The sequence below is a fragment of the Gymnoscopelus microlampas genome, assembly GCF_963454915.1.
Source record: "Gymnoscopelus microlampas genome assembly, chromosome: 9".
Lineage (NCBI taxonomy): Eukaryota > Metazoa > Chordata > Actinopteri > Myctophiformes > Myctophidae > Gymnoscopelus > Gymnoscopelus microlampas.
In genome coordinates this window covers 13,393,986-13,411,113 of record NC_139946.1, presented here as the reverse complement: position 1 = coordinate 13,411,113, position 17,128 = coordinate 13,393,986, and the positions used below count along the sequence as shown (strand labels likewise).

Genomic DNA, 17,128 nt, shown 5'->3' with positions numbered 1-17,128 from the left:
TGCTCCGAGGAGCACATTTTCTAGTTGAATTTGAATACTGAAAAGTATGTTTTGGACATATGAGGTTTCCACCCTGCAGAGATGATACACACTACAGTATACACACACACACACATTCAGTTCATCTAACCACTTGCCCTCCTGGCATGCAGTGATGACGTCACACCACCAGGTGGCAGAAGGCAGCCCTGGAGACTCCAGGCAGAGTGTGCAGCAGCTCCATGACTCCTCCAGGCAGCATGACCAGAGGAAAACACACCAAGTCTTCACACTGCCAGTGCACTGCTGATGTCAGTATGACAGCACAATTACTGGTACTTGCAGGAGGGTGAGGGCATGCGCGCGCACGCACACACACAAACAAACAGAGACAGACACACACACACACACACACACACACACACACACACACGTAAAATTACTGAAAGATGCCTACACGCCTCAAGAGCTTGTGTTTTTTTTATATTTTTAATAGAAAAACAAAGAAAGAAATTCAAAATAATTTGCAGACAGGAAGTAATCCAGTAATGACAAGAACATAAATGTGATCAGGTCTGTGTCTCCACGGCAACCACACCTCTATCCCTGTTAATCTCAGCCCAGTTTACGGTGAGTGTGTGTGTGTGTGTGTGTGTGTGTGTGTGTGTGTGTGCGTGCACAGAAAGAGAAGGGGTGACTTCACTCTATGCCAGTAAGCTTCAATACTGCTGAGCTTGAAGAGAAGCTGAGCTCCTGAACGACACACAGGAATGGGTCGCGAAAATGCTGCAACAGAACAAGAAAAGACACACGGCACAATACCTCTAACAGGCTACTGATGAAATGTAAGGGATACAGCAAAACGTGTGTGTGTGTGTGTGTGTAGTTATGTTACACAGTAAAAAATCTAATTAATTGAAATGATCCATTTGTAACTCAGAGTCTACAAATGCCTAAAGTGTAGACTCTCAACAGTTACGAGGATTTCTCTGTGTACCTGCTATGATAAGGTTGTGACATGAGTAGGCCCACTGTGAGAATAAAACTGTGTGTGGCTTGGTTTCCTACGGCTACAACAGGGTTTGTCGTGGCTAAAAGCCCCGATTCATACTTTGTCGTCTCGCCGAGAATTAGCCGACCTACAAGCTCACAACGCGTCGCGTTCGCGACGCGTCGTGAGCTTGTAGGTCGGCTAATTCTCGTTCGTTCTCGGCGCCAGCGGCGGACCATAGATGAAGACTTGAGAGGACGGATGGAGCTGAGACACAGAGGCTCTGACCTAATACAGGCGTGACGGTGATGGTTATGACGAAGATCGTGACGCACTAGGGGAGGGAAAAGAAACAAAAACAAAAACCAAAGAACAAATCTGAAAGGACAGATTAACAACAATGACCAATGGTGAATCAACCTGACCGATGACTGTGGGAAATAAAATATGAGCAAAACAAACAAAACAAAAAGAAAAGAAAAAAGGTCCTTGACTTCAAAAAAGGCAGGAGGAGTTCAGAGCTTCTAAATCAGCCGTTTCAACTCCTCTCAATCTTTCAATCTTTTTCGCTTATTAAAATATCAGGAATTTTTTCACTCCCTTTTCTTTCACTCCCATCCCTCATCCCCCTCGGTTCTCTCTTGTTCCACTCGTGGCCCAAGGCTTGGCCTGTCCCGTTCGGCGCGGTCAAACACGGTCCCAGGCAGCGTGGGTTCTGGTGGGGTTAGGGCGAGTATCACCGAAACTAACCCCATATTCCAGATTACCCCCCCCCACGTCTTCCCCTCCCAGGTCTCCATCAGTCCTCCGGGGGCCTTGGGAAGGGAGGAGTGGGGATGCAAAGGAAGGAGTCATTGCAGCATGTCCACGTAACATCCCTGCGGAGGACACCGTACACGTCGTTTCTTCGTCAGTTTTGTGTGTGAGGAAGGGGGTATAGCTACACGGGGCTGGACGTCAGGGGTTGACCATGGCACCGTGGGACGGAGGGACAAGAAGACATGGTGGAGGATGTGTGGACGGACGGAGAGATGGGAGGAGCTTCCACAGAGTCCAGGGGGGGGCAGGGGGGAGGGCGGCAGGCCCTTAAGTCCATAATTAAGTCCACATGTCACAGCGGCCGGCCACTCCACACACGCCCCCTCCTTATCACTCCCAATTCTCCCACTCCTCTTCTGTCTGTCCTTTCATCTCCCCTCCACCACCATCTGTCCATTCAGGGGGGCCAAAAGGGACGAGGTGCCAAAAGGGGAGGGACGCAGTCTCTGAGGATGTGCCTGATTCGTACACGGGTTGCGCGTCGTGTTGCGCCATCGAAAATAGCCGATCAACAAGCTCTACGACACGTTGCGAGCTTGTGGATCTGCTATTTTCGATTGCACGACACAGGCATGCAACCAAGTACAAATCAGGCCATAGTGTTCTTTATTTCAATCTCTCTCTCTCTCTCTCTCTCTCATACAGTATACTCACTCTTTCGCTTGCTTTCTCAAAATACTTTCTTTGTCATATGTTCAAAAACACATACATACAGTCAGTGTTACATACATGATGCACCCCGTCACTCAAACACTGGTTCCGCTGGCTGCTTCTTTCTCTAACACACACGCACGCACACACACACACACACACACGTTGGTTTTGCAAACATTTGGGGACAATGCATTGACTTACATTCATTCCATATACCTTACCAGGACCCCAACCCTTACGAAACATCAGTAAAATCTAAAATCGGGTACACCAGTTTTGTCGCCAATTTGACGTGCCAACCCCAATCAACTGGTTTCATGTCCAACATTTTGTCCCCAAATGTGGCCTACATCAAGTGACACACACGCACACTCAGTCACACACAAGTGAGGCTCTCTGTGGGGGAAGCCTCTGTGCTATGTTCCATCTTCTTCCTCCTCCTCCTCCGAACAGTAGTCCGGCCCCTAGATACACGCACGCGCACACACACACACACACACACACACACACACGCACGCGTGAGGAAAGGAGAAATTAGTGATAAAAGAGAGACCTAAGAATTTGCAAACCATAAAAAGGTTTTTATCACTTGTCTGTCTGTGTCCCTTTTGTGCCCATAGATGGAGATCTCTGTATCTGTCCATCTCTATATAGACATATCCAAACTACTCGACGGCGGGCACCGCACTCCCTTGTCAGACTCTGTTACGTATGATCAGGGTTTGATTTGTAAACCACTGAAGTGGTTACTTTGAATGACAAATGGCAAAAAATAGCTGATCGACACACTCACATCGTGATGCGTTGTGAACTTGTAGATCTGCTATTTCTGAATTAATTAAATTGTGATATTATCAAACATTATGACAGTCTACATTTCCCAAAAGGAAATACACATTTAACCCGTTAAAACCGGGAACGCATAAAAACAAATATTAGGAAAAAAAAAAAAAAACAGGAATGCATCTGTGTCATTTTAGATTTTAGCGTTGGCTATTCAAAAATAGAAGATATACAAGCTCACAGCGCGTCACTTTGTGCTGCGCTGCAAGCTTGAACATCTTGGAAAAACTACTGGTTTAGAAGGCATTTGTAGAATCGGCCTCAGGTCTTGATAGTTCAGTCTGTACATAATCAGAGATCAAACGTGTCTGCACTGGAGATAAAAATGAATTAGCAGCGGGGTGGGGGGGTGGGGCTGTATCAAAAGCAGGGACATGGACTTTCACCCTCACCCTCACCCTACGAATCGAATTGGCCTAACCCCCGATGCTGACAACCTCAACCTCCTGGTGCTGCCGGCACGTTTACATCAAACCCTAAGAATTATATACGCGACTGCTATTTGACCCCCGTCTGGAGAACATCAGCAGAGACATGATTCAGGGGGCAGGATGAGACAGAGAGGGGTGAGGCTGATAGGAGGGCAGCCCTGTCATCTCATGTCCTATATTAAGATGCAGAGCACAGTCAACCGTTTCCTGTTGCAGTCCGTCTATATACCATCCCCAGGGCCTGAAGGGAATCTATTCAAAGGTCTGCTTCCTTTCAGAAGCCTACAATATTCTCCCTCTCTCTCTCTCTCTCTTAAAAATAGGCTACCTCCATGTCAGTAGTCAAACGATCCCTGATTACACAGCTACGTATGAAAATTAGCAGCCAAGCTACACAGTGATACAGTTACAGTACATACTCAAGTCCCAACTAGAGGTGTGCAGCGTTTAGCCACAGTGCAGATGTAATATACAGTTACAGTTTCATGGCCTTACATTGTGATTTGAAGATGATACGGTGTATTGAGTCACTGACACAAATACATACATACCATACATACATACAGATGTATATACATGTACAGTAAGTATGTATGATACGTTCACAGTAGGGCTGCAACGATCGATTATCTTCTTAGCGATTATTCAATTGTATTATTAATGGAATAATCCAGAAGTGCAGTCTAAAAATAAATATTTTTATATATCACTGCATCGATTAACCACTTGAGCGTTATCTTATACTTTTGATCTACAAGCTCACAATGCATCGTGGTGCGTTTCTTTGTGACTTTGTAGAGCTGCTGTTTAAAAAAAGAAAATCCTTTGAAACCTTTTACCTTCATGCCCAAATTAGGGATAGATTATTAATGGATTATTTGATCAAATTAACAATTACTGATTATGGTTTTTTAATAATCTATTAAATAGATTAGTTTTTAATTATCAACTAATGATAGTGGATTTTCTTTTAGGAGAGTGATGAATGGGAGGATTTCAAATGGAATATAACTCAGCTCTTATTCAAGAGCCGTTGTAAGTGAAGACAGGAATCATTCAAGCAGTTGTCATCACTTCGCCCTGGCAAGACGCACGGCACAGTTTAAGACATGATGTGAGCGTGGGGGAAGGCTAGTTGGCTCTGCGCTGTGTCTGTCAGTACGAATGCAAAAACCCGGCCGCTTTCTTTAAATGTTCAGCTAGGGCTGTCGTGGTTAAGAATGATTTGCCTGCGGGCGTGTAAGTTGGTTAACGGTGCAAGCTTGCATGGCTTCCACCTGTGTTTAAGGGCCTATATTTAGGCCAACCTTCCTTTTATAAAGTGTTAAATTAACATCAGGTGATGAAGCAGTGTTCCCGTCATCATCACGTTCAACCTTCGCGGTCCTCCTCACTCTGCAAACAAAGTCCCACTGGTTTCCATTTACAACGTCTGGCGGTGCCAAAGTGGTATAAACAGACAGCCAAAACTCGCAGCGAGCAGAGAGGACCTTTTTTTAACGCAGCACCGCGGAGTGTTAAAAACATTAAAACATTTTTATTTGCCGCCAGAATTAAGATAACACTATTTTAATGTATGGTTGCAGCATCATTTATCACCGCATACTCCCACAGCATGTTTTTTTTTCTCCCTTACGTCCCAACATGGCATGCGAGCATTTGTGCCGCCATAATGTGAAAGGGGCTTCGGGATATTTGTTCATTAAACTCACTGAATTGTCATCATTGCTCTGCGTGCTGCATTTGTTTTGGTGCCTTAGGGCTGCCTCCATGCGGTAAACATGAACTGAGTCAGGACTTAAAAAAGGGGTTGTCATGTATTTAACATGGATGTGATTCATGAACATGTCAAGAATGTGTAATAACCACCAACACGAGACCACGACAATGTTTACATCTCTCTCTCCTTAGCAGAAATCCTGTCTCACTCCTGTGCCTTATTCCTTTACATGTGTGTGGCCTTACATAAGTGTAGGCCTAACGCATCAGCATGCACACGAAACACAACATTAACGACGACGGTAAATGCAGGGCAGAATATAGTATCCAAAATGATCTTTAATGAATGGGACTGGACAAAAAGGCTATCTTCCCACTGTCCCGCTAACATTTATAATGTCTATGAAGCACTATTAACACAGTGTGTGCAATAAACGGTCCGGACCGTTTTTTTAGGCCCAATTTTCTTTTTATATATTTTTCCCACGTGGGGGCGCTCTAACGAAACTTTGGGATCATCCAAGGAGTCTCTAAGAAGGAGAAGCCAGATGTGGATCCACATCAAAAATGCCTCCGTTCGTCCGCTCCAATGTTAACTCCTTGACTAAAAGCTTAATATCTCCCATTTATTTTTAACGTGGTGGACGTGAGCCGTTTTCGATCGGCGATCACTCTGCAATGGAGGATCGCGTTAGAAATATTATTGTTCCAGGCGTTAGTCGGGACCCTCCGCCGCCTCGCACGCACGCTTTGTTTACATGCACTTCCTCGTCGGGGCTTCTACAGCACGAAACGTATCAACGTAAGTGGATGGACGACATGCAGGCACTGAACGTACCCTATTTTAATAAACCTCTGGCACACAATGTGTTAAGACAAGTAGGCCTATATCAAAGTAAAATGCTGCGGTTATTGCGACAGCCCTACAGAGACCCAAATCCTAGTCATATACATCCCTGATTATGTGTGCACATTCACACGTGCACACACACACACACACACACACACACACACACGCGCCTAGATCCTCACCTTCTCAATCTTCTCATCCAGCATTCTGAAAAACTCCTGCTGACTCTCCGATGTGTGAATACTGCAGAGGAGAGGAAAAAAAAAGAACAGAAAGAAAGAGGGAAAGAAAGAAATGGAGTGAGAATGAGGGAGAGAGGAAGTTGGAGGGGACGGAGAAGGGAGTCAACAAATACATCACAAGAATTTTCCATTACACCCCCCCCCACACACACACACACACACACACACACACACACACACACACACACACACACACACACACACACACACACACACACACACACACACACACACACACACACACACACACACACACACACACACACACACACACACACACACACACACACACACTCAAAACACAACCTCGCCGAAATGCATTTACACAATCCTTCCTTGCTACCGTGTGAAAAAACCTTCGGGTCAAGAGCAGTGGAGGAAAGTAACTAAGTACATTTACTCAAGTACTGTACTTAAGTACAATTTTGAAGTATTTGTACTTTACTTGAGTATTTCCAATTTCCAATACTTTTACTTGTACTGTCTCCACTACATCTCAGAGGCAAATTTTGTGCTTTTACTCCACTACAATAATTTGAAATCTTTAGTTACTAGTTACTTTGTAGATTTGGATTATTATTACAAAACATACATTAACCACTTCAGTCCTATATACATTTTGGCCATTTGAAAATAGCCGATCTACAAGCTCACAATGCGTCGCGATGCGACGCATTGTGAGCTTGTAGATCGGCTATTTTCAAAAGATTTTTATGCAATTTACATTTGAGAACTTGTGCAATGGGACATTCTGCATAATGAGTACTTTTACTTTTGGTACTTGAAGTACATTTTGATGCCAATACTTTTGTACATTTTGAATTCCGGACTTTTACTTGTATTTCTATATTGCAGTATTGATACTTTTACTTAAATACAAAATGTGAGTACTTTTTCCACCACTGGTCAAGAGGCTGTGGAGGAATTTAACCACTTAAACCCCATATCGTTGCTGTCAGGCAGAAACCATGTATCTCCATATTTTTTTCCCGTAAATCAAAGCCTTACGATCTGCTACTTTTGCCATTTTAGAATTTGAAACCGGAAAAGTCACAGCTTTGGACATAATGAGGTTTCCCCCATCAGAGACGATATACTCAGTCGAGATTCCCCTCTACACTAAACTTGTAGATCTGCTATTTCTGAATGAATGACATTGTGATATTATCAAACATAAAACATTATGACAGTCTACATTTCCCAAAAGGAAATACACATTTGACCATATGCATTTGAATGCTTAAGGAAATACATATTTAACCCATTAAAACCGGGAATGCATAAGGAAATAAATACACATTTAACCAATTAAAACGGGGAATGCGTCTGTGTCATTTTAGAGTTTACCCCCCCCCCCCCCCCGCCCCCCCACACAAACACACACACACACACACACACACACACACACACACACACACAATGACAATACGGATGCTAGGGTTCATGTGGTTAAGTAATCATTTAGAGAGCATTAACATGGTACTCTGACCTAAATCTATCACAATAAAATCCTTCTGTGTTCACTAGTTTAACTCTGAGAGTGTACAAAATGGCCCCACGCATATATAAACACACCTACAACAACGAGGAGGAGGAGGCGCTATTACAACATTGTGTGTTTTATTGCAGCGTTTCACTTCATTCCTGGGTTTTTATCACTCTGCAAACAGATAAACTGAAGCTGCAGCGGATAAACTTAGCTGCTGTTTCTGAACCAAACTACCTCCTCCCTGTGCTAAACATGCACACACACACACACACACACACACACACACACACACACACGTTTCTATTACTATACTTGTGAGGACACAAAGATTATCCGACAGCGATTGAATAAATTACATTTTTGCCGAAATTTGGGGGCACTTTGAACCCTAAGCAGAAAGCCAAAAATAGCCGATCTAAAAGCTTTACATGAGCTTGTAGATCAGCATGAGCTTGTAGATCTGCTATTTACGGCGCGTGACACCGACCTGCAACTAAGTATAAGTCAGGCATAACTCTGACCCTAACCCCTGAACCTAATCTTTAAATGTCTAATCCTAACCTTAACCCCAACTTCAATATCTTGAGAGAACCAGGAAAACTGTCTTCAATGTCTATTTCTCAAATTCTACTATACAGTACTTGCAGGGACACTTGGTCCTCACAAGTATAGTAATACAAGTACACGCACGCACGCACGCACACACACACACACACACGCACGCACGCACGCACACACACGCACACAATCAATTCAAAATACATTTCATCATTTGACATTTCAAAATATGTGTCATGATTCTGCAAATGTCAGGGCCCGTGTGAAGTCTGATGGGTTGAAGAAGCTAATGGATTTCATATAGCATAATGTGAACATATCATACAGTACATAACAACACATGCATGTATTGTACATGTGCTTGTTGATGCCAACTTACTTAGTCTTGTTGTTGACGTTGGCTCCAGAGACCTCTTTGTGCTGTTTACCCCTGTACTGAACACCGCTTTTCTCCTACACACACACACAGAGAGAGACACACACACACACACACACACACACACACACACACACACACACACACACACACACACACACACACACACACACACACACACACACACACACACACACACACACACACACACACACACACACACACACACACACACACACACACACACACACACACACGCGTCATTAGCTGTCATTACCAAATGACAGAGCAGCTAAAAAGCAAACAGCCCATATCAGCAAAATGTCCCCCCACTGACAGCTAAAGTCCTATAAGTCTTAACCTCTCTGGCACTATAGAAAGCCTTATATGGAATGGCTCTGGTACAGACACACATACACACTAAACAACTTTCACCACGGTGAAACTCCAGTCCAGGTTTTCCGTGCTTCCCGAATGCCCCGTGACTCTGATACTAATTTTGGTCTGTAAACTGACCCGAAAACGCTGCAAAACTGCACCACCTTTTGCAACCTACTATCAGCCCAGCATCACTCCCTTTCGGTTGTCTCGTGTAGAATCAGCAAATTCCTGCCTGCAAAGGCAGGGAAACACCTACGATAATGACAAGTGGTGAGGTGCAAAGGCTGCTCTAACCACGGCTACTGGCTGTGGTCTCTCAGCTGGCCTGTGCTCTCTGGGTTAGAAAAAAAACATTTTCAGAACTGGCGATTCTAGAGCACCGTTTCCCAAACAGTGCGGGTCACGGAGCATTTTTTTATGCGTCGCGAGTAAATGCCCCTTAATTGTTTTGTTTTCTACATTTTGTTTTTAATTATTATTATTTAAAAAGATGTTTTAAATAATCCCCCCCCACAAAAAAAAATCAGAAGTTAAAAACTCAAACCTTTTTGAAACAAATCCTGTTTAAAAAAAAATGTTTAACCCATTAAGACCTGAAGCCGATTCTAAAAATGTTTTCTAAATCCCAACATTTATTTTTTCACGATTTTTCAAAAAAATAGCAGATCTACAAGCTCATAGCGCGGCACTCGGTGCCGCGCTATGAGCTTGTATATCTGCTATTTTTGAAAAGCCCGAGAAATCCTAAGTGACACAGATGCGTTCCAGGTCTTAATGGGTTGACTCAATGAATATGAGGGAAATAAATAAGTTTAAGAAGTAGTGAAAATAGCTCATCTGCAAGCTCACAACGCATCGGCTATTATCACTAGTTTGGGTCCCCGGGAGGACATCGACGTGGTCTTTTGTGTCTCGAGCTAAAAAGGCGTGGGAACCACTGTTCTTAGAGAGGTAGCTCTTATTGCTTCTGTGGCACTGAGAGTCTGCTTGAAGGGTTAAGGGAAAGCCTGGCCTGTACTGGCCAGGGTCCAGGGCCAGTTGGCTGGGTTGGTCTGGGAGGCCAGGAGGGGCTGGACAAAACGTTCATAACTAACCAATCCACAAGCTCGCACCGTCATCTTGTAGATTATGCTATACTGTGGAAATCTTCTGAATTTTATTTTCATTTCATTTTCTCTTGCCTAAAATAATGGCATGCCCAAAATAGGGACCCCAAGTGTTAAGGACTTTAGGGATATTGTTCTGAAGATAAATTAAATTCTGTTCGTTTACGCCGCTAGCTTTGCAAGTCATTACGCATTATACTTATGCCTATATTGATATGTATAAACCCATTAAGACCTGGAATGCATCTGTGTCACTTCTTGATTTGAGCTAAAAAGCATTATTTTACACTTTGGCTATTCAAAAATAGCAGATATACAAGCTCATAGCGCTACGAGCTTGTAGATCTGCTATTTTTGAAAAATCGAGAAAATGAGTGCACATTAATATTTTTATATTCTTTTAAGCGAACATTTTTAACTCAAATCTTTGCTTATGGGGGCCCCTGGAACAAAATATTTAGAGACGGGGGTCGGTGGCCAAATACATATCATTCTTGGGGTCCTTGACATGAAAACGTTTCAGAACCACTAAAATAGAAACATACGTTTTTCAGAAAACTGTTGGGATTTAGAAGACACTTGTAGAATCGGCTTCAGGTCTTAATGGGTTAAAATGAGTTCCAGGATCCTCATTATACTGATGCCTATATCGATATGTATTAACAGCTTGTACATTATGTGTAAGTGCAGGTGGCTATGTCAGACTTAAAAGTATACTTTTTGTTGTATCTTACATTTTGCATTCCTAGTTTTAATCTTAGTTATAATATCTCTCTACGCTTAGCTGTATCTATCCTGTGTTCCATGCTTATTGTGGTGCTGCTACGATGCATGCGGTTTCCCATGGGGTTAAGTAAGGGTCTATCTATCTATCTATCAGCATGTTATGTTAATGTGGGGGAGCGGAGAGGGTTAAACAAGAGAAGAGCCAACATGCCGTCTCCACCTTGCTGGTGAGAAACCTGTGTGTGTGTGTGTGTGTGTGTGTGTGTGTGTGTGTGTGTGTGTGTGTGTGTGTGTGTGTGTGTGTGTGTGTGTGTGTGAGTTGCATACACAGACGGGTGGGTGGAGGATAGTGTGTGGACACATGTATTTAAAACAAACATTGGTCTGTTTGTTAGAGCTGATGAACTGTCAGCAAGAGGAATGTGTTTGTGTGTTGGTGACAGACTGTCAGCGGCTGTGTGTGTGTGTGTGTGTGTGTGTGTGTGTGTGTGTGTGTGTGTGTGTGTGTGTGTGTGTGTGTGCGAGAGACATGTTCTCACCAGGTTCTCCTGGTTGCGTGCGTTCACCCGGTCCTCCTCTCCTCTCATGTACTTCACCTCCTCCACTCCCTTCATCTTGTACTCATCTGTGGGGGGGAGGGGGTTGGACAGAGAGAAGGCTTGATTAACCCTTTAAGACCTGAAGCGATTCTTTAAAAAAATCTAAATCCTAACAGTTTTTGTAAAAAAATCTAAAAAAAAAAATGATTTCAAGATTTTTCAAAAATAGCAGATTTACAAGCTCATAGCGCGGCACTCGGTGCCGCGCTATGAGCTTGTAGATCTGCTATTTTTGAATAGCCAAAGACATCTAAAGTGACACAGATGCGTTCCAGGTATCAATGGGTTAAAGGAGAGGCTGTCAGACAAGGAGGTAATAAACCTTGGCCTTAGCGTTTATCATGGCTGATATGTGACAGAGCGAACTGTTCTATCCATGTTGTATCAGCTCTGCTGTACCGTTATTACAGATCGTTGCTGTCGGGCATAAACCTCCTATCTCGATATCCTAACCTTTTTGTGTTTTTTCGTACACGAACGCCCTATTTGATCGTACTACAGCGTCACGCAAAGGCACCAAAAGAAGCAGATCCACAGGCTAGAAACTTGAGCTTGTAGATCTGCTGTAAAGTGACTGTTTTTGGACATACGAGGTTTCCATCCGACAGCAACGATATCAAACTGATCCAGTCGGACAAAGTTCAACCGATGACTTGTTGTGTGATGAGTCGATATAATCTGTCATTTAGCCCATAAAATGATAGTGTGGAATTAGATAACTGGGTGCATGTTTATCACCAGTTATCTGAACCCAAACATGTTGGAAATTATTGTTTATCCAGCAGTTAAAAAATATAACTTTCATAATAATAATAATAAATAGACAAGCATTCACATTTTTTACATAATATATCAATAAGCATTATTCGATTACAAATGGTTTTATTTGACACATTTTCCATTGATACGTTAATCAATTAAATACTACAATTGATCAATTATTTGATTATTCCATTCAGCCCTAACTGTGATATTGAATTTGGGCAGATGGCAACTAAGGCACACGGGTAATAAAAGTAAAACATAGAGCTCCATTCCTTTCAAGAATGGAGTGCAGTGACAGGATCTGAACTGGAGACAGAAAGAGAATGCAATGCATCATGGGTACCCTGTGCACATGAAATGTGAGAAAAGATGTCAAATGAGAGGAGAACATAAGAGAGGAGAGAATAAGAGAGTAAATGCTTTCCCATCAGAATAAGAGAGGAGACGAGTGAATAACCCAATCAATCCGGGGGAATGATCTACAAGCTCATAGAGCTTGTAGATCTGCTTGTATATCTGCTATTTTTGAATAGCCAAAGTATAAAATAATGGTTATCGCTAAAATCTAAAATAACACAGATGCGTTCCCGGATTGAATGGGATAAGAGAGAAGGAGAGGAGAGCATAAAGCAGATATACAAGCTCACAACTCATCACAAATGTAGCACGTTGTGAGTTTGTAGATCTGCCATTTACTGAGCACGACACCGGCGCGCATATAAATCAGGCATAAGAGGGCAGAGCATAATGCAGAGTTCAGACCGGCGGCAGCAGTATTCAACTTGCACGTTCGGGGAAAGTGGCGAGGTTCCATCATGCATTGTCTATGGCGAGGAGGAGCAAGTCCTGCGAAATTCTCAAATCTTTCTATTCGCTGCTCTGCGGTGAGACAAAGCAGCACTCAACCATACTTTTGAATTTGAATCCTTAAATGTAACAGTTTTGGACATACGAGGTTTCCACGCGACAGAGACGATATTAAGTTAGGTTTACATTTATGTGGATTTGCCTATGTATTCAGTATGACTACAACAGGACGTTCAAAGAGCAGCGATGGGTAAATTTAGCTACCGTTGCTGGCCACGTAAATAAATCCAAAGCCACAGTTTGCCGAATGTAGCCTCTCTCTCTCATGTTTGTAATTTGAGCGAGCTAAAGCCCTGAATGGCTGATTTATGATTCTAACATCTCTGTTCCCGTTTTGCAGATCGCAGAGAGAAAGCCACTGTGTCTTCATGATGCACTCCCATTTAGTGGCAGAACACTGAGAGGGAAATCACTACGGCTGCTGGTGTGAATTCAGTGTGTGAGATGATAGGAGAGGAGAGAAAGTTGTAGGAGCTTAACCCATTCAATCCGGGAACACATCCGTGTCAGTTTAGATTTTACCTATAGCCATTATTTTATACTTTGGCTATTCAAAAATAGCAGATGTACAAGCTTGTAGATCTGCTATTTTTGAAAAATCATGAACATTTGTACAAATCTTTGAATATATATATACTTAAAGGGAACATTTGTAACTCAAATCTTTGCTTCTGGGGGGTCCCTGGAACAACATATTTTCAGATGGGGGTCGGCGGCCAAATACATGTAATTTTGGCGGTCCTCGACCTGAAAACGTTTGAGCACCACTGATATAGCATCACACGCTTTTTTCAGAAACCAGTTAGGATTTAGAAGACATTTAGTAGTAGATGCGTTCCCAGGTTTGAATGGGTTAAACATCAAGCAGAGCAGCTTCTGGGCTGCACAAGACAGCTCAGGCAGTTAAAACAAGCTTCTGTGGCAGCAATGAAAGTTGCACCAGCGACACCACAAGCCTGCATGATCACCCCACCCAGCGCTGCACAACACACACACACACACACACACACACACACACACACACACACACACACACACACACACACACACACACACACACACACACACACACACACACACACACACACACACACACACACACACACACACACACACACACACACACACACACAGTATCAGAGCCAACGCTGTACTAGCCAAACACTAGCTTTGAGCAAACGTGCACCCCACCCAAAAAACTTGCAACACTAGTAGTACACTGCAGGTGACCGGCTATTTTCTGCTGACTAGGCTGATCTGTTAAAACGTTTCACTGATAAAACACAGTGGAGACGCTGATATATAAAACACACACATGTAACACAAACGTGGAGAAACACACGGACAAACACCCAGCTCTGCCTTATCGGTTTCGGTGCTGTGTATTTTGCCCTCGCTCTTATCAAGGGAGGGAGAGAGAGAGGGGAGGGGGGCACTTGCCCCCATGCTGTATGTCTCACCTTCTACCCTGCAGGGGGGGCTTAAAAGCCTGATTTATACTTAAGTTGCACACTGGTATTGCCTGCCGTAAATAGCAGATATACAAGCTCTACAACGCATCACATTCGTGACGCGTTGTAGAGCTTGTAGATCTTCTATTTACTTATATATATTTTTTGTTGTCTTTTTCTGCCTTTATTAGATAGTATACAGTAGTCTGACAGGAAGTGAGGAGAGAGAAATGGAGCAAAGGTCGTCGGGTTCGGGATTCGAACCCGAGACACGCTGTCAGGCATTAGCAGGCCTAGGTGCCCCGGACCGCCATAAGCCAGCCGTCCAGGCCTGTAGATCAGTGGTTTTCAACCAGTGGTCAGGGGACCACCAGTGGTCCTTTAGGGGGTACCAGGGGGTCCCCAGCAAAATGTGTTAACATAGCGTCACAATCCATTTTTAACCACTTAACTTTGGCTATTAAAAAATAGCAGATCTACAAGCTCATAGCGCGGCACCGAGTGCCGCGCTACGAGCTTGTAGATCTGCTATTTTTGGAAAAATCTTGAAAACGTGCGCATGTCTTTGAATATATACGTTTCTAAAGTTAACATTTGTGCTCAAATCTTCTCTTCTGGGGGTCCTGGCACCAAACGTTTTCAGATGGGGGTCCGCGGCCAAATGTATATCAATTTAGGGGTCCTTGGCATGAAAAAGGTTGAAAACCACTGCTGTAGATGATGATCTTCTATTTACTGAGCACGACGCCAGCAGCACGCAACCAAGTATAAATCAGGCTTCAGTCGTCACTCTCCACCTTTCTCTTTATAGGTCATTCCTCTCCTCTGTGGCTCAAAATGCCAGCATGATATCTGCATCATCCCTGATACTGCTGTGTCTGTGTGTGAATTGAGTGAGTGGGAGAGAGAGAGTGATGACGGAGTGACTTGACTAATCGACCATGCTGATTGACTCACAGACTGACTGTATGCGTATATATGTGTGTGAGTGTGATTCTTTATCTGGGAGGAATGTGTCTCCATGTCTACAGTATAAAGTGCGTCATTGTAAAGAAGCAAAGCACGGAACCATTGTCACCAGCCCAGACCCCATTCAATCAGCATTGGTATTCCAGCCTCATTAATTGGGTCATTTTTTAACTGGGTTGGCTAGGAGAGAGAGAGAGAGAGGGAGAGAGAGAGAGAGAGAGAGACAGAGAGAGAAAGAGAGACATTTTTTCGGCTGCTTTAATAGGGAATGTAAACAAGCCAGTGCAAAGTGGCTCCTGTCTGAACATGCAGACTCACACACGCACGCACACACACACACACACACACACACACACACCCATTGTGGTGCCGGTGTAGCCACAGATACATGTAGAAGACAAGTGAAAGAAGCTGTACTAACAGTGAGCACACGCACGCGCACACACACACACACACACACACACACACACACACACACACGCACACACACACAACTTCATAACACTGCACAGACACATGAAACTAAGCCCTGCACTGTAAACATGAAGGGCAGATGGTCCTCCAGCAGGAAACAGAATTAAGAGCCATTTCCTTCCCTCTCCAGCATTAGCGTCGCTGTCGCGGAGAAACCTCTTATCTCCAGATTCTAACTTTTGATGCTTTTGCTATTTTTGAATTTGAAAGTTTTGGGACACATGAGGTTTCCACCTGACTGAGACGATATTAAGTTAGGCAAATCCACACAAATGTAAACCTATGTATTCAGTATGACGACTGAGGACGTTCAAAGAGCAGCGATGGGTAAATTTAGCTACCGTTGCCGGCCACGTAAATAAATCCAAAGCCACAGTTTGCCGAGTGTAGCCTCTCTCTCTCATGTTTGTAATTTGAGCGAGCTAAAGCCCTGAACGGCTGATTTATGATTCTAACATCTCTGTTCCCGTTTTGCAGATCGCAGAAATAAGAAAGCCACCGTGTCTTTATACCGTATATACATAATGCACATGCACGCACGCACGCACACACACACACAATATATATATATATAGTAGATCAAAGCTCACATAAGAGACACACATCAAAGCTTCACTGCTTATACAAATCAGCACGACACATCAGATCACAGTCTTGTCCAATATGGTCATGCTTCTTTGAGTGTTTACATTATCTGTGCTCGCGCGCGCGCACGTGCGTGCGTGTGTGTGTCAGAGAGACAGTCATCTGTGAAATGACAGTGGCAATTTCATCACCACCGCTCGGCTAGTTCTACAGGAGACAAAGGGAGGGGGAGAGTGAGCGAGAGACAAACAGAC

The 17,128-nt window shown here is 43.6% G+C and overlaps 1 protein-coding gene across 4 annotated transcripts in view; it reads right to left on the bottom strand.

Annotated features, from left to right (window-relative positions):
- Positions 1 to 465: 465 nt before the first annotated feature.
- LOC311052507 (uncharacterized protein C1orf21 homolog) overlaps positions 466 to 17,128 on the bottom strand; it is a 47,754-nt gene continuing 31,091 nt past the window's right edge. For all 4 annotated transcript variants that reach the window (XM_084067475.1, XM_084067477.1, XM_084067474.1 and 1 more), the window contains 4 exons: positions 11,704 to 11,789; positions 8,955 to 9,028; positions 6,469 to 6,529; positions 466 to 2,907 (listed from right to left, as the gene is read on the bottom strand). In XM_084067475.1, coding sequence (XP_083923601.1) covers positions 2,860 to 2,907; positions 6,469 to 6,529; positions 8,955 to 9,028; positions 11,704 to 11,789 — 269 coding nt within the window. In that variant the 3' untranslated portion in view covers positions 466 to 2,859. The remainder of the gene's footprint in view (positions 2,908 to 6,468; positions 6,530 to 8,954; positions 9,029 to 11,703; positions 11,790 to 17,128) is intronic.